The 26365-nt window shown below is 28.6% G+C and overlaps 4 protein-coding genes across 4 annotated transcripts; 2 read left to right on the top strand and 2 right to left on the bottom strand.

Annotated features, from left to right (window-relative positions):
* Nucleotides 1-342: 342 nt before the first annotated feature.
* Nucleotides 343-1032, bottom strand: LOC143922035 (kinesin-like protein KIF22-A; the record flags this gene model as incomplete). Its single annotated transcript, XM_077445314.1, has 2 exons — nt 887-1032; nt 343-769 (listed from the first exon to the last, which is right to left on the bottom strand). Coding segments are annotated over exons 1-2 (573 nt in total), but the record flags the coding sequence as incomplete, so codon positions are not given.
* Nucleotides 1033-2498: 1466 nt separating this feature from the next.
* Nucleotides 2499-3437, bottom strand: LOC143922034 (uncharacterized). The gene has a single exon (XM_077445313.1). The coding sequence runs from the start codon at nt 3435-3437 to the stop codon at nt 2499-2501; it is 939 nt and encodes a 312-aa protein (XP_077301439.1).
* Nucleotides 3438-8314: 4877 nt separating this feature from the next.
* Nucleotides 8315-9928, top strand: LOC143922036 (uncharacterized). Its single transcript, XM_077445315.1, has one exon. The coding sequence runs from the start codon at nt 8315-8317 to the stop codon at nt 9926-9928; it is 1614 nt and encodes a 537-aa protein (XP_077301441.1).
* Nucleotides 9929-24630: 14702 nt separating this feature from the next.
* Nucleotides 24631-25539, top strand: LOC143922033 (uncharacterized). The gene is made up of 2 exons (XM_077445312.1): nt 24631-25081; nt 25274-25539. Exons 1-2 carry the CDS (start codon nt 24631-24633, stop codon nt 25537-25539), a joined length of 717 nt encoding a protein of 238 aa, XP_077301438.1.
* Nucleotides 25540-26365: the final 826 nt, after the last annotated feature.

Raw genomic sequence — 26365 nt, 5'->3', positions numbered from 1 at the left:
ATATTGGGATTTAAATGGGGTATTGAAATATGAAGAATCTCCAAGTTGACCTATTGCTTCTAATTTTATCTTCCTAGATTTATCAGGCTCCTCTTTCTTTTTTTCTTTGTCAGGTATTTCTAAATCAGTACTTTTATTTGATGACTTATCAAACACATGATTTATTATTTTATTTCCCGTGTGTTTGGAATCGTTAGTCAATTGATTAACATATTCCCCCAGAGTTATTTCATTAATAGAAAGCTCTGATTGTTTTAATTCAACTATTTGTTTAATTACTGTGTTTTCATCATTTACAATCTGGTTGCTTTCAAACGAATTTTTTAAATTTTCTTTAACTACCCCCTTTACAGATTGATTTTTATAAACAATTAAGTGCTTTGCTTGTGCGCTTCTATTTTTGATATAATCAATCTTTTGTGCTTCGAAAACTGGCTTTTCAATTGTTAAAATTTTTCTTGATTTAGATGCAAAATTAAGTGTGTTTATTGTTAAGCCACCATCATTCACCTCATTGATTACTGTTGCGATTATAAAACATTTACATATGCCACTAAGGGATTCTTTCAATAAACGTGTAAGTTTAGAATCTCTGTATGGAATTCTCATTTCTTTATTTACAATAGCATTGACTACTTTATTAAGTACAAATAATGAAGTGTTTATATTTTTTGATTCTTTCATTCTTTCTCCTATATTTCCTGTTTTTTTATTATTTTCAGAACCAGCTAAATCTACCAAATTAATTATTAATTTCTTTGTTTCTATTCTAATTAATGTGTGACTACGACTTGATTGCATATTCATTTGTGTTTCTTGTATTTTTCTATTACTCATAAAAATTTTCCAAATAATATTAAATTCATCAATATTTTTAATTATTTTTTTGGTGAGATCTGGAATATAAAAAGTTTCTTTATTTTCTCTTAAATTTTTCTCTTTAGAATCTATAGCATCATACACCTTTTCATTATAAACTTCAATAAATGAAATTTGTATTTCTTGATCTTGAAATAAAAATGTTAAAATCATCTGAATTAAACCAAACTTTTCATTTTTGCCAGAAATTGTAAAAGTTTTACCGGAACCCGTTTGCCCATAAGCTAAAATAGTAATATTAGTGCTTTCTTCTATTTTTAGATGATCTATGAATTCTTTAAAAATATCTTCTGTATTTGAAAGAGGCCCAAATACTTTATCAAAACTGAATATAAAATTCTTATTGCTTTTGTTAAGAACTTCAATTGTATTGTTTTGAATTATTAAAGCATTATCTTTTGGCTTTATTCTAACAAATGATTTAATATTTGTTCTCTTTTCCTTTATGGTATTCATTTAGGATCAAATAAAAAAGCAAAAGCAAGGAGTTATTTAATTAGTAGTAAAATAGTAGTCATCATATAAATTAAATATAAATGTTGAAATAATGTCAAAAATAACAATAATTATGATTAAATACTCTTGCGTAATGTTTTCCTATAATAAACATTGTGAAAAAAGTATAATATAGTTTTAATGGCATTATTTAAAATTTTTTAATATAAAGTAACCGTTTTTTATATATTTCTTTGCTTACTAAATCGAATACGAGGCAGAACCGAAGCAAGTTGGTGCCTTCATTAAATAATAAGGTATCTTTTGTTTTTTCTTATAAATGTGCCTTAAAGTGGTAGCATATCACCAGACGATGAAAAATAAAGAAGTGCGTTGTTTAAATAGAAGTTGAAAAATCTACACGTAAAGATAGCATTTGTATTGTAAGCATAGTTCTAAATACTCAAACCACAATATCTAAGAAGCCTTCAAATAACATTTAAATAAGTGTCTGATAACTTATTAATATGTGTAAAGTGTATTCTTTTAAAACCCCCCCACCACGCTTTTAAAAAGGGGGGTGTTGTGTTATCCTCTATTAATATATCCCCAAATACCCTTAATGGCCAACACTTAAATGATGAAGAGAGGTTACTATTATCATCTATTAATATAATCCCTAAATACACCTCTAATGGCCAACACTTAAATGATGAAGAGAGGTTACTATTATCATCTATTTATATAATCCCTAAATACCCTTAATGGCCAGCACTTAAATGATGAAGAGAGGTTACTGTTATCATCTATTAATATAATCCATAAATACCCTTAATGGCCAACACTTAAATGATGAAGAGAGGTTACTGTTATCCTCTATTAATATAATCCCTAAATACTCCTAATGACCAACACTTAAATGATGAAGAGAGGTTACTGTTATCCTCTATTAATATAATCCCTAAATACCCCCAATGACTAAATACTTATTAAATGTAGAGCTTACTATTATCATCTATTAATATAATTTAAATATACACCTCTAATGACTAAAAACTTATTTAATGTTGAGCTTAAGCTATCTTCGATGGCACAAGTCAGGCCGTACTTAAATTAATTAATATAAAAGACCATTGAAAATATTTAATTGCATAAGGTAATATATTTCTGTGATTCCATATTAATTATTCCTCTGTTGGTACTGGAAGCTTGCCTAATGGTGTAGCCTTGGGCAAATTTGTAAAATATTCATGTTGTAGTGCTTCTTTGCAAGTTATCCTTTTTAACGGATTATAGCACAATAATCGTTTTAACAGTTCCAAAGCATCAGATGAGGCGCCAGAAAATAAAAAATCTATAGAATTCCCAGCTATTTGCTCGAATTCAAAATATCCTGTCAATTCTTTAATTTCAGGCCAATCATTTAAATTAGGAGTTCCTAAAGCTTTAAAAATTATTTCAATTTGTTGAAAATCATTTTCTGCACCAAAAAACGGCACTCTTAGAAACATTTCTGCAAAAACTGCACCAACTGACCAGAGATCTGCAGCGAAAGAATAAGAAGTTGCGCCTAGCAGCATTTCTGGTGGCCGATACCATCTTGTTATAGCCTGCCCAGTCATATTAGAATCTAAAATTCTTGTTAAACCGAAATCTGCTAATTTTAAAGTACCATCTTTTTTAATTAAACAATTATTTGGTTTGATATCTCTGTGTATAAGAAAATTATTATGACATTCCAATAACCCAGATAATAACATAAACATCCAAGTTTTAATATCTGAGGGCAATAAAACAACTGAACTACTCTTTATTATTTGTTCAAGATCGAATTCACAATACTCTAAAACTAAATGAAGTAAATCTTTATGAATAAAGCAATCATTCATTTCTAAAATAAAAGGATTTCTGAGCTTTTTTAAAGCTTTTATCTCTCTTATAGCTGAAATTTCTTGGCCTGTACTATATTCTGTTTTTTTAATTCTTTTAATAGCAACATACTTTATAAAATCCTTAGGCTCTTCTTTTATTAATTTAATTTTACTCCCCACAGTTTCTTTAGCTAAGAAGATTACAGCGTATGTTCCTTCTCCTAGTTTTTTACATTTATAATAACTTGGCATATTTTTATAAAATTTTTAGAATAAGTGGAAAAAGTTGGGCAGAGTTTTGAGCTATTCTTATTTTAAAGACGTATTTTTCAAGAAATAATTAAAACTCTATTTATTAATTCCCAGGTAAGATGTGGGATTAAATAATTACAAACACATAATTATTTTCTATGGTAAAAACCAGGAATGGCAACTCAGTAAAAAGAGTAAAACTATCTTTAAACCACAAACAAATTTATTTATTACTTAAAAATTAAAATTGCTGGAAAAGCTTTTACGGATTACTATTTAGCCAGACCCTTAAAATTTAATTTATATAGAGATTTTGCATTATAGAAATTTAAGCCAATACAATTTATTAAATGACCTTGTTTTTATTATCTTTGATTAACAATATTAAATTAATTTTTATACAGAAAAAGTTTACCATAAACGCTTTATTGTATTATTCTGCTTTTACCATAGAAAAGTTACTAATTAATTACTAAAAGCTTGCTCTTAATAAAAAACGTTTTAATTAAATTAAGAATTAATAGGCACCTTGATCTTTAGATCTACTATATAGTGATTTAAAATGTGAAAATTTAGGGATTGTGTGTATTTGTTTCCATTGTATATTTTCATATTAAACTGATTCTGTTCTGGTAGTGGGCAGGCACTTGTTAATTGGTGCTACGATTTATCTTTTAGACATTTTTTTAAAGCAATTGCAAAGAATATATTCTAAAATTGTCGGCTGACCATTTATAAACGAGAGAAAAAAAACTTTCTTTTTTTAATAGTTTTACTAAGAGTTTGAGGTAAACGTGGCCATTTATTAAAGTGTATGATATATATCCAACTGTTTTTATATTATTAATGTTTTGTGCCATCGAAGATGGCGTGCGCCCTACATCAAAAACGTATTTAATCATTGCGAGTATTTATTCAAATTATATTAATAGAGGATAACACAGCAATTACGTTTATACAAAAATTAATTATTTAAGGTTTAAAATATCCGGGGACTAAATGCCTATACTTTTGGCACCCGCCCATTTTTTCAACTAAATCTAATCACCTATCAAACTATTTGCACTTAAAAGCCTTCTTAAGAACTATTTTTAGATTTATGATTCAATATTTAGGATCATCGATTATTTCATTTCTGTATTTCTTGCACGCTTTCGTAATTAGCCCCACAATTAAGCACAACAGCATTTTTTCACATTTCTTTTGCAAAAAAAACAAATTCAATGATTATTAAAATTGAGCTTCCTTCAGTTAAGGAGCTCCAACTTAATTTAATAAATCTAGATTGTTACCGGTTCACCGGGGTTCTTTTCTTTTGATGTATAAACAATTTGTCTCAATGGATGTATAATTTTTGTTATAATTAATTAAGATTAATACCCCCTGATGTCAATAAATATTTTAAGTAGTAACAATTATATTGTTACAATCGGCCAAGATTAATACACCTAATGTCAATAAATATTTTAAGTAGTAGCAGTTATATTGTTATAATCGGTCAGATTAATATTTCTAATCTCAACAAATATTTTATGTAGTAGCAGTTATATCTTTAGTAAATCTGGTTTCAGATCTAATCGAATCTGCAGTAAACCTCTTTTAAATATATTTATTTTCAGTTGGATATATATATTATACTTAAATAAATACCCATGTTTACCTCAAACTCTTACTTTTTCTAACTTTGCTTTAGAAAAAAAAAATAACATTTTAGTTAAGCAGCATATCTACAGTATGTATATTTCCAACATTTTTGAAAAGCGGAATTTCTTACAAAAACAGCTGCCTTGACCCATAATCCTTATTATTCATAAATTTAAATTAATTTTCCTCATTTCCAATTAAATTTTTTTTAAAGTTGTTATTTAAAGTTGGATATATATATTATACTTAAATAAATACCCATGTTTACCTCAAACTCTTACTTTTAATATTTCTAATTTAATTGCTTTTACAAAGTTATTTTTAAAACATTTATCTAATTATGATATGACGCCCAAAAAATCATCGTTAAGCGTTCCAATCGCATATACCTTCGTACTGTCTATTTTAATTCCTATAATTTTTAATCTTACCAAATCTTTGTCTTTTAATTTATCTTGGACACCGGAGGGAATCTGATAATTTGAAATAAAGATTGAGAGGGGTCCTACAGAGGCAAAATATCCCAAGTTAGAAATCGATTCAATTGTAGCATCTAAAATTTCCCCTGTGATTGGTTTTAAAATCAATGCTTGATATTGAATTTCAAAAGCAATTTGACCAGATAATAAAATCTTCCCCTCACTCACTTTTTCAATGTTCAAAACAGATATAATGTAACCAGAGGACGTACAAGTACCTTCAACATGCTTAAGAAGGTAGTCAAGGACGAGTAATTGGATGTTCTGACCAATAAACTGAGGATTTAAACTTAACTTATGAATGAAACGCTTTATATAGAACATGGGTTCAAATTGCAAATAAGTTTTGAGGGGTAAAAATTTTATAACAAAGCCGGGACAGCGCTCTATAATATTTACAGAATTTCGAAAACACACTGATTTTCAAATGAAGATAATTTAAACAGCCTTTTTTCAATTAAAAAAATAACAAAAAGGATAAATACATAACATTATACCGTTGCAAGTTAAATAAATCGTATCGATTAGTATAGCAACCCGTTTATGGAAATGGGATATATATAATGCTTAATGCCTAGTTTTACCTTAAAATCATACTTTCTATAAATTTTGGTAACATTTTTTTATTCTCAGCTTTAAATGTGAAAAGATAAACTTTTTTGTTGAATAGGATCGGCCATAAATATTTGGTAATGTTTTATCTATCTAAAAAAAGATTTTAACATATAAGTCATTAGTCTGAATAAGACTAGGGTAAGCACAGAGTTGTTTGGCATACAGTTTATATGATCGTTGATGATTTCTGAGTAAGCCTATTTGATGTATAAAAGCAGCCTATAATTTAAATAAATACTTAAGGAGCAAGGTATAAGGAAAAAGTCCTTTCCCCCTTTTTTTACATATGTTGTGTTATCCTCTATTAATATAATTTAAATAAACACCCTGAATGGCTAAATACTTTAATGAAGAAGAGCTTACACCATCTTCGATGGCACAAAACAACATATAAGTCACAACATTAATATCGGCTGGCCCCGTCTTTAAATATTAGTTGATCTCATGTTAATATTTAATTCTTTTAGCAGGAGAGCATATGAATTTGAGGATAATATTGTGTTTTAACATATTTAATTAAAAAAACCACTTTCAGTACACTACGATTCAATATGTAATGGCCTGGGAAGACAAAAAGCCGGATTTCAACACTAAGTGTACGAGTGAAATGGCTATTCCGCTTATTACTGAATTATAAATTCAAGCACTTTTCTCAAGGTCAATGGGACACTTAGTCCTAAGGCTAGCCGACTGTCGGCAAAGGGATAAAAATGCTATAGGGGCCTCCCAGAGTTTTGTAGGAAACTTCTTTTTTTGCTGTAGGCAACCACTTTTCAATAAATCCGATTTTTTTTTTCAAGCACTAGTTTTTAAGAGGACTTTAGTAAGCTTTTCTATGATATCAGACGCGGCTCGAAGGAGGAAGTTTCCAAAAAAAGATTTTTGCAAGAGACAGTGAAGATAGAAGTAAAGCCGAGGATCCCCAAGGATGAAAGATAATGTCATCTAAAAACTAAAATAAATACTTTTGCTGCACATTGTTTTATTAAATAATGTTGTATTGACATAAAAATTGAACAAAACAAGAAATGTCAGCAATATTTTTAAGCCCGTTTCAGCTACTTTTAGATTAAAAATAAAAATATTTATAGTCGAAGATAATCATAACAAGGGTATTTATTAAATTGCTAAATCCAACCTTTAAAATCATTTAACAGTGCACCACAGTAATATCCTAATCCAACCGTATAAATCGAAGTTAATCATAACAAGAACATTTATTAAATAGTATTGGCTTAAACAGCTATAATTCAACCATTATAAGTCGAAGATAGACTAATAAGGATATTTATTAAATAGCTATAATTCAGCCTTATAAGTCGAAGGTAATTGCAACAAGGATATTTAAGAAAAAAAGTATTAGCTTAATTACCTATAATACAAACTTTTTAATTATTTAATTAATGCCAATAGATAAAATATTCCACGTAATTTTGTATTTATTTTAATGTTTTACAGAGATCAAAATCTGAAAATGTGATAGCTGACAGAGACAACTTGTTAGAAGTCGGTAAAGACTTGTTAGCAACTAGTAAAGAAACAGTTTAAGACAATTTTACATTTAAACTATAATTAACAACTGTGTTTACTCCCTAATTTATTTTATTGCCAAAGTGGAGTAAAATCTTTTATAAATATACTTTTAATAAATATCGTTAATGATTTAACACTTTATGTTGTTATCTGAAGACCTATTAGACATTAGGGGTAATTTTTTAAAGTTAGATATATAAAATATACTTTAATAGATACTTGTGTTTACCTTAAATTCCCACTTTAAATACTATTTTAACACTTTATTATAAAGTGCCAACGCTATATTCGATGATACAAGGCATAAAGCTTGAAAACAATGTTAAATTATCTGATTTTATAGATTTTGTATAATTTTTGCCTTCAATGTATTGATAAAACCACTTTTTAAAAATTTAATTTACCCGATTACCATGTAAAAATTCAAAACAATGCATTTTAATAAAACTAGCTTTTAAAGCCCAAGATAATCATTAAAAATGGTGCTTATTAAATATTATTAGCTTAAATACTTATAATCCAACCTTTGATTTGCCTCTTTTCTTACTAAAACTCACCCCTCCAATGCAATCTCCTAAAATAAATAAAGAAGCAACCCAAATTAAAATGGAAGATAGTTTTATTAAGCTGAAATCATGGGTTGAGGACTCCCTGGATCTTTTTAAAAATGATTTACTCTCCCTTTTATATCCTATTTACTTACATATTTATTTGGATTTAGTAGCACAAGATGAAATAGAACTGGCAAATAATTTTTTCGATACGTACAAAGTAGAATTTCCAGATAAAATAGAAGAGCTTAGATCATTTGAAAGTTTGAATTCTAAACAGCACTTACATGAGAATGCACTTGTTATTGGCTTTAGAACCAATAAATACATGTTAATTATGGGAAGATATGCATATGATTTATTAATTAATTTTTTAGAAGAAAACAATCTAATTTACATATTAAAAATAATGAATCAATACATGGAGATTAAAGCTCAAAGTGGTCCTAGAACAGAAGAAAAAAAAATGGGAATTGATGCATTTACCGATTCATTTCCTTTGGATTTAAACACATCTTTAGTATCTATAGAATGTGAAGAATCAATTCTTTCATCAGAGCAATATAAATATGATCATTTAGAAACTTACGTATTACAATTAAAGAAACAAAGAGAATCTAAGAAAATTGAATCTAAAATTAAACCTACACCGTCTCAAATTAAATCACAAATTGATAAATTAAAAGATCTCTGTAAAAGAGTCTCTTTAAATAAAAATTATTTACCTTCAATCTGCTGCTACACAGTACAAAATACTTATGAGGGAATGACATGCTCAGAAATATCACCAGACAGTACACTCCTTGCTTGCGGATACAATGACTCCTATATCGACATCCACAGTTTATCAAAAAACCAATTAAGAAAATTAAAAAATTCTTCAGAACTTAGTAAAATTGACATAAAAGGAAAAGATGACAAAATGGTAGATGCCGGTGAAGTTGTACGCCTTATAGGGCACTCTGGGCCTATTTACAGCATTAAATTTTCATCGTCCAATAAATTTTTGATTAGTGGATCTGCTGATGGAACCATTAGGCTATGGTCTTTAGATTTATTTAAAACCATTTGTGTTTATAAAGCACACACATTTCCCGTTTGGACAGTTGACTTTGCACCCAACGATTTCTTTTTTGCAAGTGGTAGCGCAGATAGACAAACAATTGTTTGGTGCACAAAATCAAACAAGCCGGAAAGGTTAATTTTAAATGCATTAAGTGATGTAACGGTAACCAAATTCCACCCAAACAGTAATTATTTATTTACAGGGTCTTCCGATCATAAAATTAGAATGTTCAGCATTGAAACTGCACAAATGGTGAGATCTTTTGTTGGTCACAGTGATACAATAACTTGCCTGGACACTTCACACTGTGGAAAATATCTAGTTTCAGGATCAAAAGATAAGGCAGTAATATTATGGGATATTGATTCTGCCAAAATACTCTCTAAGTACATTGGGCATGAATCTACAGTTTATTCTGTTTCATTTTCATTCTTTAGCCCAATAATATGTTCATCCAGTGCCGATAATTCAGTTAGACTTTGGGATAAAAGTGATTCTTCTAATAATTGTACTGGTGTTTATTACACAAAAAACACGCCAATCCATTGTGCTAAATTTGGCTATAGAAATATAATTTCTTGTGTTGGCCCTTTTATGGGATAATAAATAAATTGTTTTTTTAATAATTTTTTTTAGAAAATATTTTTGAAAAGTTGAAAATGTTCTATGCTGCTATTTAATACAGTTATCAAAAGTACCTAATTTAGTTTAAAAATTATCTGCCACAAATTTGATTTTTTGAATTTTAGTATATTAGTAGTAGTTCGAGTAATATTAGTCGAAGATAATCATAATAGGAATATTTACAAAATACACATAGCTATTATCGAACCTTAAAAATTATTGGAAAGTTCTCAATTGTAATATTTCTAATTGAACCTTGAATATAAACATAACAACGGTCTTTTTAAATAGCATTGGCTATAATTCAACCTTTAAAATTATTGGAACATTGCTCAATTGTAATATTTCTAATTGAACCTTGAATATAATCATAAAAACGGATTTATTAAATAGCATTGGCTATAATTCAACCTTTAAAATTATTGGAACATTGCTCAATTGTAATATTTCTAATAAACCTTGAATATAAACATAACAACGGTCTTTTTAAATCAGAGTGGCTTAAAAACGCCTAATCCAAGTAATTATACCAGGTGAGAGTTAAAAAAAAATAGTCGGATTTATTTAAGCTGTAGTTGTTAATACTTGTTAGTTTTCTTCGTGTGTTTCTCTGTAACCCGGTCGGGTAACCGCATTGCTGCGTAAACCCCCACGGCCCTTATGCCAGCTTAATCCCTCTGCCGAAACTCGGCTAGCCTTAGGACTAAGTGTCCCATTGACCTTGAGCCCAGGTGAGAGTTAAAAATGAACATTGGTAAACACTTTAAGTATGTTTTTAATATCCAATTTACATATTTGGAGCCCCTTGAAGCTTTAAATTATTTGAAGTGCTAATATTTGCACGTTTAATAGAAAATTAATATAAAAAGCGGTTAATAAAAGAAATTTAATTTAGTCCCCATTGTTGATATCATTTTGACTTGCGGCTGTTTTCTCAATATTTATGTCATCTTTGCTTTGACCCATAGCCGATTCATCGACTTTTACTGCATCGACCTCCACAGACTCTTTTAAAGAAGTAGAATCTTCTTCCCCTTCACCAGTTTCAAGAATCTTCTTTTCAACGACATTACACATGTTATTTTTATCTTCAGAACTATGCTTTTCTGTCTTATCTTCAGGTTTTTTGCCTTTAGATTGGCGCGCGCATTTGTTTAAATTCTTCTGTTCTTTTTCACATTCAGCTTTCATCCCACCTTTGCGCTTTTTGCCTTCAGTAGATTTTTGTTCCTTGACAGATTTCTCTTGCACTTTTGATTCTTCGGCGGTTTCATTGTCACTACTGCTCGCTTTAACGGTGCCTTCTTCCACTTCCAAGTCACCCTTTACAGATTTCTCTTGCACTTTTGATTCTTCAACAGTTTCATTGTCACTACTGCTCGCTTTAACAGTGCCTTCTTCCACTGCCAAGTCACCCTTTACAGATTTCTCTTGCACTTTTGATTCTTCAACAGTTTCATTGTCACTACTGCTCGCTTTAACAGTGCCTTCTTCCACTGCCAAGTCACCCTTTACAGATTTCTCTTGCACTTTTGATTCTTCAACAGTTTCATTGTCACTACTGCTCGCTTTAACGGTGTCATCTTCTACAGATTCCTCTTCCACATTTGAATCTTCAACAATTTCGTCGTCACTCGTTCTCGATTTATCATCTTCTCCTGCCTCACTTGAAATTTTATCGCTCCCGTCCGATGACTCCTCACTTATTTCTTGCTTTACAGCATTCTTCTGTCTCTTAATCGGTCTGTCCTCTTCTGTTAACTCCAGTGGTGGATCTTCAAATTTAGAATTCTTCATTGCCATTTCAAATGCTTCTTTAAACTCTTTCTGCTCTTTTTTATTTCCCTTGCAGTTCTTATACTCTTTTAAGTTATCTTTAAAGTTTTTTATAAACTTTTCATTTACAAGTCCGTAAGTAAGCTGTTTCCCTAAGAATAACACAGCTACCCCCTTCTCTTCCTTAAAGTCCCTCAATTCTTTTGATACTCTTTTACTTGCTATCCTAGAAGGCCAATAAGGAAAACCATTTAATTTGGCCCAGATTATTTCTCCTTCTTTAAAATTCTTTGAAACCATGGGATAAAATTATTAAAAACACTTTAAAAAAAGGGTTAAAAACAAGAAAACATTTATTTTTAGTGTGAAGCAAATAAGAACCCGCTTTTATTTGCTTTTTACCTCCCAGAAAGTGGCCCAAGTTTTAAGTAAATTATTAATATTTTAGAAAAAGTATTATTTAAAATGTTTTAAAGCTTGCTTTACTTTTATTCTAAGGTTTAACAGAGTGTATTTCTGTTAAATCACCAGCTCTTCAATTTCCCTGTAGGTGTCATTAACAGTTCACCAACTTATCCGTGACCATCATTATTAGTCCCTCAACTTCTCTATAATAAAGCCCCCACCGATACCTCTTCTTTTTATCGAATGAAGTGCCTCAGTTGGCTTCTTAGGGTCTAGTGATTTCGCCTGTACATATTTATTACAAATACCCACCCTTAATTATTCAATTAAATCGAAAGTTCTAGTTTGATTCAATAAGCAACCGATCATTTTATTTATCTCATTCCTTTCTATGTTGAAGTGCTAAAAAATTTTAAATCGTGTCAAAATTTTATTTAAAATAAAGACTTTAATATTAAGGATAAATAATATATTATTTATCAAATTTAAGATGTGGGGGAGATCTCCACTGCCCTATTTGAGCCTTGGTAGTACCATACGTTTATATAATCAATGAAAGGTTAGATTTTAATAGGTGATGGAAATTCCCATAAAAAACTTTCAAATATTGCGGCATCTCTTAATTATTGAAATATATCAAATGCGAATTTTTAATCAGAATATAAATTATATTTTATGACAAACATGTGTATTTTTTGATTTAAAATTGTGTAAATAGAATTTAATGACACTTGGGTAACTTTAAAATAATAATTGATGGATTATAGCTATTTAATAAATACACTTGTTATATTGATCTTCAACTTACAAGATTAAATTATAGCTATTTAAGCTAATACTATTTAATAAATACTCTTGTTTTGATTATCTTCGGCTATTATTGTTGAAATAGTATCAATTAAACCCCCCTTAACGTCTTATAGGTCCCCGCTATAGCTCTAATTATTAATACAATACTAATATAATTAAATAAACACACATGTATATACGTGTTCACAACATATTACTAGTACATTTACTATCCCCCTAATACCAATCAGAATATTTGTTACTGCTACATTTACTATCCCCCTAATACCAATCAGAATATTTGTTACTACTACATTTACTATCACCCTAATACCAATCAGAATATTTGTTACGACTATAATTACCAGCCCCCTAATACCAATCAGAATATTTGTTACTGCTATAATTACCAGCCCCCTAATACCAATCAGAATATTTGTTACGACTATAATTACTAGCTCTAATATCAATCAGAATAAAGATTATTGGCAAGAGGGTCCATTAACAATGTACTTAGTGTGTAACAACTTTACTTTTCAACAGTTTATTTATTATGTAATTTATAACGCATTTTTTATTATAATAATGGGAATCTAATGATTTCAATAATACAAAGGGACTTTTCTCAATAACATTTATTAAATTATATTTTAAAATGTAATAGTAAACCGTTAAGAAACTGGAATGGTATTAACATATCTTTTTAAATTTAAATCTCCATTTAAACTCCAAAATCTATTGTCGTATAGTTGCCAACATCCTCTATTTATACTGTAATACAAACAGTTTGCAGTAGTCTAGTAATTAACAAGAAAAAACTGCTATTTTGGTTTTATTATTATCATTAATTAATTAGATTTATTTGTTAAAGTTGCCCCTGTGTCATTAAATTTTATTTACAATTTTAAACATTTATAAAACTTCTTATTTTTAATTATAATACATTGAAAATTACATTTTTTTACCTTTAAACCAATAAAATTTTAATTAAATATCTATAAAACTTTCATTTATTGTTACAGCTCAAATAATTTTTGTGAGAATATGTTTAAACTAATAAAATTTTAATTAAACATTTATAAAACTTCTTATTTTTAATTATAATACATTGGAAATTACATTTTTTTACCTTTAAACCAATAAAATTTTTAATTAAATATTTATATTACTTCTTATTTTTAATTAAATATCTATAAAACTTTCATTTATTGTTACAGCTCAAATAATTTTTGTGAGAATATGTTTAAACTAATAAAATTTTAATTAAATATTTATAAAACTTCTTATTTTTAATTATAATACATTGGAAATTACATTTTTTTACCATTAGACTAATAAATTTTTAATTAAATATTTATATTACTTCTTATTTTTAATTAAATATCTATAAAACTTTCATTTATTGTTACAGCTCAAATAATTTTTGTGAGAATATGTTTAAACTAATAAAATTTTAATTAAATATTTATGTTAATAGAATTTAATGACATAGGGGTAACTTTTACATCCCCCCGCAAGGCTCCTGAGCCGTTTTAGACCACTGGTATTAAATTTATATCCGAGTGTATCCTTTTTTCAATCTTGTTATCTTTTTTAACATAATAAGCGTCTTTTCCCGCTTTCATCAGGATCTTTCCTGTTTCTCCAAATCTTTGGTTTTCTTTGTGACTAGGCAATTCTTTAATTGCTACTGTTTGTCCACTTACAAACTTATCTCTGAACCTTTTCTTGAATCCTTTCGCATAAGGACCTCTCTTTTTATTTCTCATCTTCAGTTCTTCCCTGTCACATTCCCAAGCCTCTTCGGGGCTCATCTTAATTGCTGAGTGCAGGTTGCTGTTGTATCTAGCCACCGCTCTTCCTACCATTTCATCTAGTGACATACTGTTTTCTTCTTTCCTAAAAAATTCTCTTAATGTTCTGTTCAGTCTTTCTACTCTACCATTACTTTGATGGTTATCTATTGAAGTCACATGCATCTTAATATTTCTATCATTACATAACATTTCCATCATGTTGTTGTTAAACTCTTTTCCATGATCCATTATTAATTCTTCTGGGTTACCATATTTTCTAAACCAAGTTTTAAGGACATCAATTATGTCTCTTGCGGTTTTATTATTTAAGTTATTGGCCAACATAAATCTAGTGTAATAATCAATACCTACTAATATGTATTGTTCTTTATATTCCAATATATCAATTCCCACTTTTTCTAATTTCCTAGTAGTTTCAATAAATTCACTACCTCCTTTGATTTTTACTTTATTCCTAATGCAAGTCTCACAATTTGCTATCACATCCTTTATGTGCTCTTTCATCTTTACCCAACTGGTATATTGCTTTTTAATTGCATATTCTGTTACATCTACACCTCTGTGTCCCGTTTCCTCATGTAACTCTTTTATTATCTTTTCTTGACTTTCTGTAGCTGGTTTTAATTCTTCATTCTCTTTATATATCCTTGATAAGGCATCTGCCTCATACATCTCATCCCCTGTTCTATAAATGACTTCAAAGTCATATCCCTGGATTCTTTCCATCCATCTCTGTATTCTTGCATTTCCAAAATCTTCTTTTGTCCTTATCCATTGAGCCGCTTTGTGATCAGTAATCACTGTAAATTTCCTTCCTGCTAGATACATATCTAATTTTTCAATAGCCCATATAATTGCATATACTTCTTTCTCGGTTATTCCCCAATTTACTTCAGAGTTTTTTAACTTTGTTGCTATAGGCTTAATAACTTGTTTTTCACCTGTATCGCTCCATTGATATAATATTGCGCCTAATCCTGTATTGGATGCGTCTGTTTCTAAGACAAATTCTTTTTCATAATTTGGATGGTATCTCTTAATTTCTTTATTGCATCTTCTTGTAATTGCTCAAATGCTGCTGTATGTTTATCTTCCAGTCTTTCATTGTCTTATCTACTTTTAGTAGTTCATATAATTCTGATGTTTTTTTTCCATAATCATCAATAAATCTTCTATGATAGTTTATTGCTCCAAGGAATCTTTGTAGTTCCTTTTTAGTGCTCGGCCTTTGAATTGTAATATTTTTTCTTTCATATCATCTGGCATTAATACTGCATTGCCATCAATTGTCATCCCTAGCAATTTAACTTGCTTTTTCCTCAGCTGCATCTTATTCGGATTAATTTTCAGTTAATTTTATTAAATTTATCCAATATTTCAAACAGTATTCTGTCATGTTCCTCTGCAGTTTTTGCGTATATCACTATATCGTCTAGATAAACTAGACATCCTTTATATAACCATTCTTGTAATTCCTTTTCCATAATTCTTTGAAAAATAGCCGGTGCGTTTTTGAATCCCATAGGCATCCTTTTCCACTCATACTTCTGATGATTTATTGTAAATGCTGTTTTGTGTGCATCACTCTCTTCCAATTTTATTTGGAAGTAGCCGTCTTTTAAGTCCAAAACTGTGAACCATTCATTTCCTTGCATACTATCAATAATTTCTTCGATTTTTGGCAAGGCATAATCATCTGCTTCCGTGATATCGTTCAGAGCCATCAAATTTGTACAAAGTCTAATTGACTTATCTGGCTTAATCACTGGTTTAATTAAATTGTTCCATTCCGATTTTGATTTCGTTATATATTTTTTGCCAAGTAGTTGTTAATTGTGTCGTTCACTTTATTCTCTAACCCTTTCTTGATATGGGTAGGTTTGGCTTTTACTATCTTATCTGGGGCGCTATTTATTTTACACTTTTCCCCTCCATACCCATCGTTTGGAATCTCCAAATCTGTAATTTCTGGGTATAACTCGCATATTAGCTCTTCATTTACTTGTCTAACGCGGTTGCCTCTTTTTCTTTCTTAAGGCTCTTTCTTAGTATTATCTTTTTTAATTTTACTTTTATTAATATCTTTATTACAACTATTACTTTTATTGTTAACACATACTTTCTTATTAATTCTTTTTAACGCAAAATATTGATTACCTGAATTTATTCCTGGTTTATTACGACTGTCTACTTGAGGTCTTCCCGAGGCCTTTGATGTCCGGCTCCCAAACGATCGTGTTTTACCCACTATCCTGTCTGCCTTCATCGTCCTCATTAGCATTTCTTCTTGCGTGATACCTTCAGCCCACGCATCAATATTACTGAACTTATCCAAACATGTTCCGGCGATAATTGCCTGGATCATGTCAAGTTCCAGTCCTACTCCTACACCTTGGATTTTCTTCGTATACTCCTCAATTGATTCCCATACGTTTGTCTCTGGGTTCTCAAAAGCCCCTTAATCTTAGCCAGCTTTTGTCGTTCCTCGTCTTGTGCTTGCTCTCTTCCTTCTTTGCGCAATCTTTCTGCTGTTTCTTCCATTCAAGGTTACGCTTGGCAGCTTCTAGTTCCAGTTTTTCCAACTGTTCCCCTTTTCTTTTTTGCTTCTCCTCCTTTTCCACAATTTTCTTTAGCTCAGCTGTCAATTCTTCAAATGAAATTTTAAAATTTTTTTCTTCTAAATTCATAATCTTCCAGCTGGAGATCCTCACTGACACTCATAAGGAGGAGGGCCTTCTTCTCTTCTTCACCCCTTGAGGGTCTCTTATCTGTTTATTTACTTTATAAACCTCCAGGGCAAGCTTCCTGGGCGTCATCTTTCTTTGGGTATTCTCCACCATGTAATAGAATTTAATGACATAGGGGTAACTTTTACAATTTATAAAACTTCTTATTTTTAATTATAATACATTGGAAATTACATTTTTTTACCTTTAAACTAATAAAATTTTTAATTAAATATTTATAAAACTTTCATTTATTGTTACAGCTCAAATAATTTTTGTGAGAATATGCTTTGTAAATGGGATGGATCTCATATCCTTTAAAAAGGGCTTTATAATTGCTTTTGCTTTACACTTTAATGTTTCATCTGCAACATCAAAAAATCTTTGAACCACATAATTTGCATACATGTCAGTGCACATATAAAATAAACAAGGTTTTACACCATCAGGAATTTTTGAAAACTCTCCAAAAGTATTTCTAATTGCTCTTTAGAGCAGTTATTTACACATTTCTCAACTACATTTGATGAAAATTTGTCTTTACTTAATAAAAATGAATTTTTAATAATGTGATCAAATATTTCATCTCTAAGTTTACTAGTTGATTCTATAAGGTGTTGTATAACATAATTTTCCATATTTATCATTTATTAAAACATCTATGTGTTTTATTATCTCTAAATAAATATTCCATGTTTCTTCTTCTGTACATACTTCAAATAACCTTTGTAATACTCTACAACCGTATCTTTGTTGTGAAAGATTTAAACAATCATTTTCAAATTCCTTAATAAAATCCTTTATCTATGTCTTTATCAATACATTTCTGTACTACATGATTTCCATTAGGACTTGCTATTAATTCCCCTATTTTACACTCAATTTCTGCTACTATTGATTTTATTTCATCCATATGATCTATTAATTTTTGAATTACTCTACAACCATATACATGTAAAGATAATTCATAAATGTGACCAAAAAATTTTACCGTTAAATTATAAGATTGATCTTCATTAAAAATGGTATAATTTTTGTATTACATAATTTCCAAATAAATTTGTGCTTAAATCTAAAGAAGAATTAATAATTTGATCAAAAAATATAGAAATTTTTTCATTATTCCACTCATCTATTTTACTTTGTATATATCTAGAGCCTTCTTGATCTTTACATACAATAACACAAATAGTAGAAATATCAAAAATAGTTTCTAATCCCATTGTATTATAAAAATCTTTTATATCATTTAATATGGGATTTGGTTCATTTTTAATGAAGAACATGATATTGGCATAGTAAAAGTAGTTATTTCACTTTTTAAAATTAAATCTGGTAATTCATAAGTCATATTACCAACGGGTGTAGTAGTTCTACTCTTTCCAGAGAATTCTGAACAACTACCAGAATCTGGAAATTCCAAATCTATCATTTCTACAGCAGTTTTTGTTTCAGAAAAAGCTCTACTTAAAAAATCGTTGTATTCAGTAGACCAATTTGTAAGTGTTTTATATTCAAATTTAGGGGGTTCTAATCTTGGATTTTTATTTTTTTTATAAAAATTAGTATAAATAATTTCATTCTTTATATCGGTTAACTCAATATTTTCACTTTCTTGAATAAATTCATCAACTGGAGGAGCACTGAATGAACGATTAAACTGCATTTTAAGGGGTATAAAAATTACTTAAATGAAAAAATAAAAAAAATAAAAAAGAGGAGAATAAAGAAAAAGCCAATCAAAGTATATATTATTTGTTTCAAAAAACAAATAAACAAACAAAAAATTAAATAAAAGGAGGACTAATAAAATTCATGCTTAATTTTACAAGATGGTTAGAAATGAGAGAAACTAAAATGATTTGTTAAATAAACAAGAAAACCAATAAAAAGGAATATTGGATTAGTAAACGAGTAGGAGTTTCTGGTAAACATGTGGAATAGTATTATTATATCCAACCTAAATAACAAGAAAACCAATAAAAAGGAATATTAGATTAGTAAACGAGTAGGAGTTTCTGGTAAACATGTACAATAGTATTATATATCCAACTCTAAATAACAAGACAACCAATAAAAAGAATTAGTAAACGAGTAGGAGTTTCTGGTAAACATGTGGAATAGTATTATATATCAACTCTAAATAACAAGACAACCAATAAAAAGAATTAAAGAATTAGTAAACGAGTAGGAGTTTCTGGTAAACATGTGGAATAGTATTATTATATCCAACTCTAAATAACAAGACAACCAATAAAAAGGAATATGGATTAAACAAAATAAAGTATTATTGAAACAAATAATGAAATGTGTAATTAGAATTTAATGCCATGCGGGTAACTTTAACAAAAAGAGTTAATTATTAAGTGAATAGAAAATTTTAATAGAAGATTAGAAGGATTAGCAAATAAAAGATTACAAGAATAGGAAAAGAAGAAAAGGAGGATCAACCCTAACTAAAGATAAAAGAGTAAAGCAGATATTTAACTTAAAGCAAAGCCTGGGCTCACATTAAAAATAAAGTGATTATTATTGGTAAATAATGACATAAGGAGAAAAAATAGCAAATAAAGACATTAGAGGGATTATTAGCAAATAAACACATTACGAAGACATTGGGAGAATTCTTGTTAAATAAAGACATTAAGGGGGATTATTGGTAAATAAAGACATTACGAAGACATTAGAGGGATTATTGGGAAATAAAGACATTACGAAGACATTGGGAGAATTCTTGTTAAATAAAAACAGTTTAAAGGGATTATAATTAAAAGCTTTTATTAAAATGAATATTTTTATTTTATAATTTAAAGTGAAACTACCCGGCATTTTTACAAAAAAGCATTCCAATTGGTTAAAAGCAAAAGAATTTTACAATAATTGAAATACAGAAAATTCGGTTATTAAACCCTAAAAAAGAACTCTAAAGCCGCAACATAAAAAACACCCAAAATTTGTGAATTGTAGAAATTTATAAGTTCTTTGATACCATTTTAAGCCAATTTTATTTTAAGTAACAGTTTGAGGTAAACTGGGTATTTAGTATTGTTGTTAAAGTTACCCCCATGTTATTAAATTCTATTTAACTGTATAATATAAATCCAACTTTTATAAATGGCCTTGCTTTGATTATATTTGTTAACACAAACTTATTTTAAGTAAGAGTTTGGGGTAAACAAGGCTATTTATTTAAGTATAATATATATATCTAACTTTAATAAAGTCTCCTTTGAAGATTATCTTCTACTATTTATAATTACTTTAATGATTACCCGTGTTTACCTCAAACTCCTACTATTTATTTAAATGAAGTTTTGAGTATTAAATGTGGGGTCTTTTATTCGATTAGAGAGTCAAAGGATAGTTTTACATCATTTTGTTTGTCCCCTTAGATTTAATTGTTTCTACTGAAGAATCAACATATCAATTAACGTCTTGGGGACGAGAAGGTCTTTGTTTGTCCCCTTAGATTTAATTGTTTCTACTGAAGAATCAACATTATCAGTTAACGTCTTGGAGACGAGAAGGTCTTTGTTTGTCCCTTTTGATTAATTGTTTCTGCTGAAGAATCAACATTATCAGTTAACGTCTTGGGGACGAGAAGGTCTTTGTTTGTCCCTTAGATTTAATTGTTTCTACTGAAGAATCAACATTTTCAGTTAACGTCTTGGGGACGGGAAGGTCTTGCTTTAAAAGGCTTCAAAAAGTCTGCCTGCATATTTTTCACTTTTGAATCCAAAGTATCGAAGTTAATTGGTTCATGTTTCATTTATTAGGGTAAATCAATATAAATAAATTTAAAGAATTCCCTCCAAGTTTATTAAAACAATAAACTTACAATAACACATCAAATATAAAGAATAAATCTATTTTTAAAACTATAAAATCAATTTATTAATAAGTTTTTTGAAAAAAGAATTAAAATATGTCAAAACTATCAAATTGATTACTGTTATTAAAATACTGTAATAAGAAAAAAGACATTTACTGTTACTACTTAAATATTTATTGGCATTTCGGGTATTTATCTTGACCGATTATAACATTTACATTTGCTTAAATAAAGTTTAAAAGATAATTATATAACAGGGGTAGTAATGAAATAGTATTGGGTTAAGTAAGTATAATCTAACTGTTGTGTTATCCTCTATTAATATAATACCCTAATACTTGAATACTTTAATGATGAAGTGGTTACTGTTATCCTTTATTAATATAATCCCTAAATACTTGAAAGATGAAGTGGTTACTGTTATACTCTGCTAATATAATCCCTAAATACCCTCAAAGACTTAATACTTGAAAGATGAAGTGGTTACTGTTATACTCTGCTAATATAATCCCTAAATACCCTCAAAGACTTAATACTTGAAAGATGAAGTGGTTACTGTTATACTCTGCTAATATAATCCCTAAATACCCTCAAAGACTTAATACTTGAAAGACGAAGAGGTTACTGTTATAATCTACTAATATAATCCCTAAATACTTTGATGATAAAGTGGTTACTATTATCCTCTATTTATATAATCCCTAAATACACTGAATGATTTAATACTTTGATGATGAAGTGGTTACTGTTATTCTCTACTAATATAATCCCTAAATACTTGAAAGATGAAGTGGTTACTGTTATACTCTACTAATATAATCCCTAAATGCCCTTTATGACTTAATACTTTAATGATGAAGTGGTTACAACTTCTGCGATAACACAAGACACCAACTATTAATATTGAGTTATATAAATTTTATTAATTAAAGTTGTATTTAATATTAGTAAGAGCTTGAGGAACACATGTGTATTTGTTTTAGTATAATATATATTGTCGCAACTGTAGAGTTATCTTGTAACTCTGTTGCTTTCTTAAGTGAAGATTTTTAAGTAAAATTTTGCTTTAAAATAAAGCATGGATTATTTACCCATGCAATCAATAAATGAAAGTTCTAAAATTGACAATATATATCCAACTGTAAATAAGTAAGACAGTTAATTAACTTGAACTCCTTTTTAAGTAATTATAAAGGAGTTCAAGTTAATTAATTAGGCGCCCATGTTTACCTCAAAGTTCAGCATTTAATTAAAATAAATAACATAAAGAGCAAGAAGTAAACACGGCAGCAATGGTGTGACTAAGGACTAAATAAACAGTGAAAATGTCTAGTTGTTTTATTTCTCGTTATATGGCACTTATATTGGCTGTGGAAGCCTATTAAATTTATAAAAAAGCAGCCACTAAATTAAATAAATACTTAAAAAACAATTAGAAGCCCCTTTTCGTTGTTTTAAGATTTACATGTGTATCTTTTAAATATCAAACATGAAATGTAAAAACTTATACTTTATGTATATTTAATTAATTATAACGGACAAAGATAATCTCAAATCCGTATCTTATAACATAGTAGTAGAATAACTAGCTATAATTCAACTATAATAGATAACATTTGTATAAATTTCTAATATAATTAATAGTCTTTTAGAAAATATCAAACAGCTATTGAACCAGAGATTACTCCTGGCAAAGATATCATCTTTTCTTTTTTGTCTTTTAGACAATATCAAACAGCTATTGAACCAGAGATTACTCCTGGCAAAGATATCATCTTTTCTTTTTTGTCTTTTAGACACTTTAACTGAGCCATTTAACCAGAGATTACTCCAGACAGAGATACCATCTATTAATTGTATTACTTTAAAGGCGGTTGGGAAATCTAGTTGGGTGTATTTTCTTTATCCCCGTAGAAGCTGTGAGAAAATTGACAACCTCCTTGTGCTGATGCGTTAAACAAATCACTTGTTTCGATCTAAGTTTGGCCCAAGAACTTGGAAGAAATATCATTTGCTCTTTTTTCAACACAAACACAATAGAAAGCATCTTTAAATAGTGTTGAGCTTTTCTTTTTATTCCTCTTAGAAAGATTTTATTAATTTACCAGAATATCTGTAGTAGCCCACTTTAAGTAAAAATAGCCACATTTAGCTGGCAATGTGGCTATTAGATTTTCAGAAAATGCGGGGTTGTTTTTAAGTCCTTACCGAGTAACAAAAACTTGCAAATCGGCATTTAAAAGTCAACTTTACGATGCAGGTTGAAGAGTTCTCTGAAATAATTAAAAAAAATTACCCCGGGAGATAGCTTTGACACCGTATCGGTCTAATTTATGTTGATTTAGTATTAATAGTTGGATATCTATATTATACTTAAATAAATACACATGTTTACATCAAAATTTAACTTTTTATAATATTGTGTGTCACTTTTAAATTATTTCTTGTAAAATTAACACTTTCGTGTGTACTTTATAGCACTTTTTAATTAATGGGCTTTACTATGGGCATTGTGTAAATAACTTTTTAATTATTGTATAACACTTATGCTTGTGTAAAGCACTTTTTAATTATTCTGTAACACTCATACTTGTGTAAAGCACTTTTTAATTATTCTGTAACACTTATGCTTGTGTATCGTGCTTTTTAATTATTGTATAACACTTATGCTTGTGTAAAGTACTTTTTAATTATTCTGTAACACTCATACTTATGTATCGTGCTTTTTAATTATTGTAGATTACTATGGTAATTGTGTACCACTAATGTATCTTATTGTTTTGTACTTTTTAATTATTGTACAGCACTCATAATTATTGTATTGTGCTTTTTAATTATTGTGTAACACTTTAATCTATAATTTTTACAGATACCTCACTTACAACAATCTGTTTCAAATGTCACTTTACATTTCTATCCTTCTAATACTTATTACTTTATTATCCACTCATTTCTTTTCTCTATTCTATCCTCTCAATTTTTATCTCCTTTCTTCTCTAAATAAATTTTTTTGAATTTTCTTCCCCTCACATGCAAAAATCTGAAAATACCGAAAAGCCTGAAATTAGAAAAAAAATGGTTCCTGGTGCTAGAGAGATTATAATGCAAGTAAAACAATCTTCAAATTCTATTGAAGTTTTAACTTCTGAAATTAATGAATGTAAAGAAACTCTTAGCGGTTTAATTGCAAATGAAAGAAGTAACAGTCCAAAATCTAAAATTTTGAATGAATTACATTTAGAAAATGATGAAAAAAATATTTTAAAAGGTGAAAAGAATAATTTACTTTCTACTATTGATGAATCAAAGAATAAAATTAGTGCTTTAAGATCTACCATGGATCATCATTCTAACGGTTTAAATACTTTAGAAAAAATTAACAAAGCTTTAGATGAGGCTGAATTAGAATTGATTTCTAAAAGTTTGTCTCAAAAAGAAACAATGGAAATTAATAACAGAATGTCCGATTTGAAAATACAGAAAATTAAAATGTCTGATAATGAAGCAAATCATAAAATAATTGAAGATTGTGAAACATTAATTAAAGAATCTAAAGGTAAATTAACTGATATTAACACTAAATTAAATGAAAGGAGTGCTAATATTGCTGGATTAAAAGAGAAATTAAATCAAATATCTGAAACTAGTAGAGTTAAATCGCCTGAAATTTTAAAAGTTGAAACTAAATTGAATGCACTTAAATTACAAAGGGATGAATTATTTAAAACAAGAACGTCTCTTAGGGAGAAGATTCATGAAATGGAAGAGGAATTTGCTAAGTTTGAAGGTGAGTTATTAATTCAGAAGAGTTTAGAAGAACAAAAAGAAAATCTTAGGAAGGCGATTTCACAGTTAAAAGATGAAAAAGAAACTTTAATTTCGGAAAAAAGTGCTTACGACCCTAAAATTTTTGATTCTTTAATTTTTACAATTAGTAAAATTATAAAATCTAACGTTTTTTCTATGAACATCGATTTAGTGACCCAATTAATGAAATACGGAATTGCAATCCCTTCAAATATGGAGAATCTAAAAGACTCAATTGAAGCTTTAAATGCTAAAAAGGTAGAATGCTCATCATCATTTGCAAGCAAAAATCAAAAAGTAAATTTGGCTATTGCAGCAATTGATTTAAAGATTGAAGCAGAAAATCTTAAGATCAGCGAATTACCAGAAACGGACTTTGAACTCTTGAAAAAAGGAGGTTTTAGAACAGGTGGCTTTAAAAATAAAGAAAGGATTTAATTTTTATTTTGTTTTTTTATGTAATTAAAATAAAAGATATAATTTAAGTTAAAGTTGCCACCAGATCATTAACGGTTGGATTATAATTATTTAATTAAAGTTGCCACTATGTCATTAGCGGTTGGATTATAATTATTTAATTAAAATTGCCACTATGTCATTTACGGTTGGATTATAATTATTTAAATAAAATTGCCACCAGATCATTTACGGTTGGATTATAATTATTTAATAATAATTACTCTTGTTGTGATTATCTTCTATTTAGTTTTTTCGTAATTAAAATAAAAGTTGTTATATATTTTAATTAAAGTTGACGCCATATCATTAACGTTTGGATTATTACTATTTAAATAAAATTGCCACCAGATCATTAACGGTTGGATTATTACTATTTAATAATAATTACTCTTGTTGTGATTATCTTCTATTTAGTTTTTTTCGTAATTAAAATAAAAGTTGTTATACATTTTAATTAAAGTTACCATTATGCCATTAAATTTTATTAACAATTGTAATTAAAGTTGAAACTATGTCATTAACGGTTGGATATTAGCTATTTATAATACTCTTGTTGTGATTATCTTCTATTTACATTTTTTCGTAATTAAAATATATTTCGGGATTTGTTTTGCCAATTCCTCAAATCTCCAAATTTAATTATATTTTAGTAATAGCTAAAAACTAGGGAAAACCACGTCATTGGCAGTTTTTCTAGCAGTTCTTGGGGTTTCTATTAAAAATATTCTCAACTTTTTATTAAAATTGTTAAGTTACCCCTATGTCATTAAATCCTTTGAACAAAAATCTTCCTTCTCAATACTTT

Source organism: Arctopsyche grandis, unplaced genomic scaffold (assembly GCF_051622035.1).
Source record: "Arctopsyche grandis isolate Sample6627 unplaced genomic scaffold, ASM5162203v2 HiC_scaffold_167, whole genome shotgun sequence".
In the NCBI taxonomy this organism is placed as follows: Eukaryota; Metazoa; Arthropoda; class Insecta; order Trichoptera; family Hydropsychidae; genus Arctopsyche; species Arctopsyche grandis.
The sequence above is the reverse complement of the archived record's forward strand: the minus strand, read 5'-3'. Positions and strand labels throughout refer to the sequence as shown.

Coding starts and splice junctions, on each gene's coding strand:
- LOC143922033 (XM_077445312.1), top strand. CDS start 24,631: ATGGATCATCATTCTAACGGTTTAAATACTTTAGAAAAAATTAACAAA. Junction 25,082..25,273: donor GGAATTTGCTAAGTTTGAAG/GTGAGTTATTAA, acceptor ACATCGATTTAG/TGACCCAATTAATGAAATAC.
- LOC143922036 (XM_077445315.1), top strand. CDS start 8,315: ATGGAAGATAGTTTTATTAAGCTGAAATCATGGGTTGAGGACTCCCTG.
- LOC143922034 (XM_077445313.1), bottom strand. CDS start 3,437: ATGCCAAGTTATTATAAATGTAAAAAACTAGGAGAAGGAACATACGCT.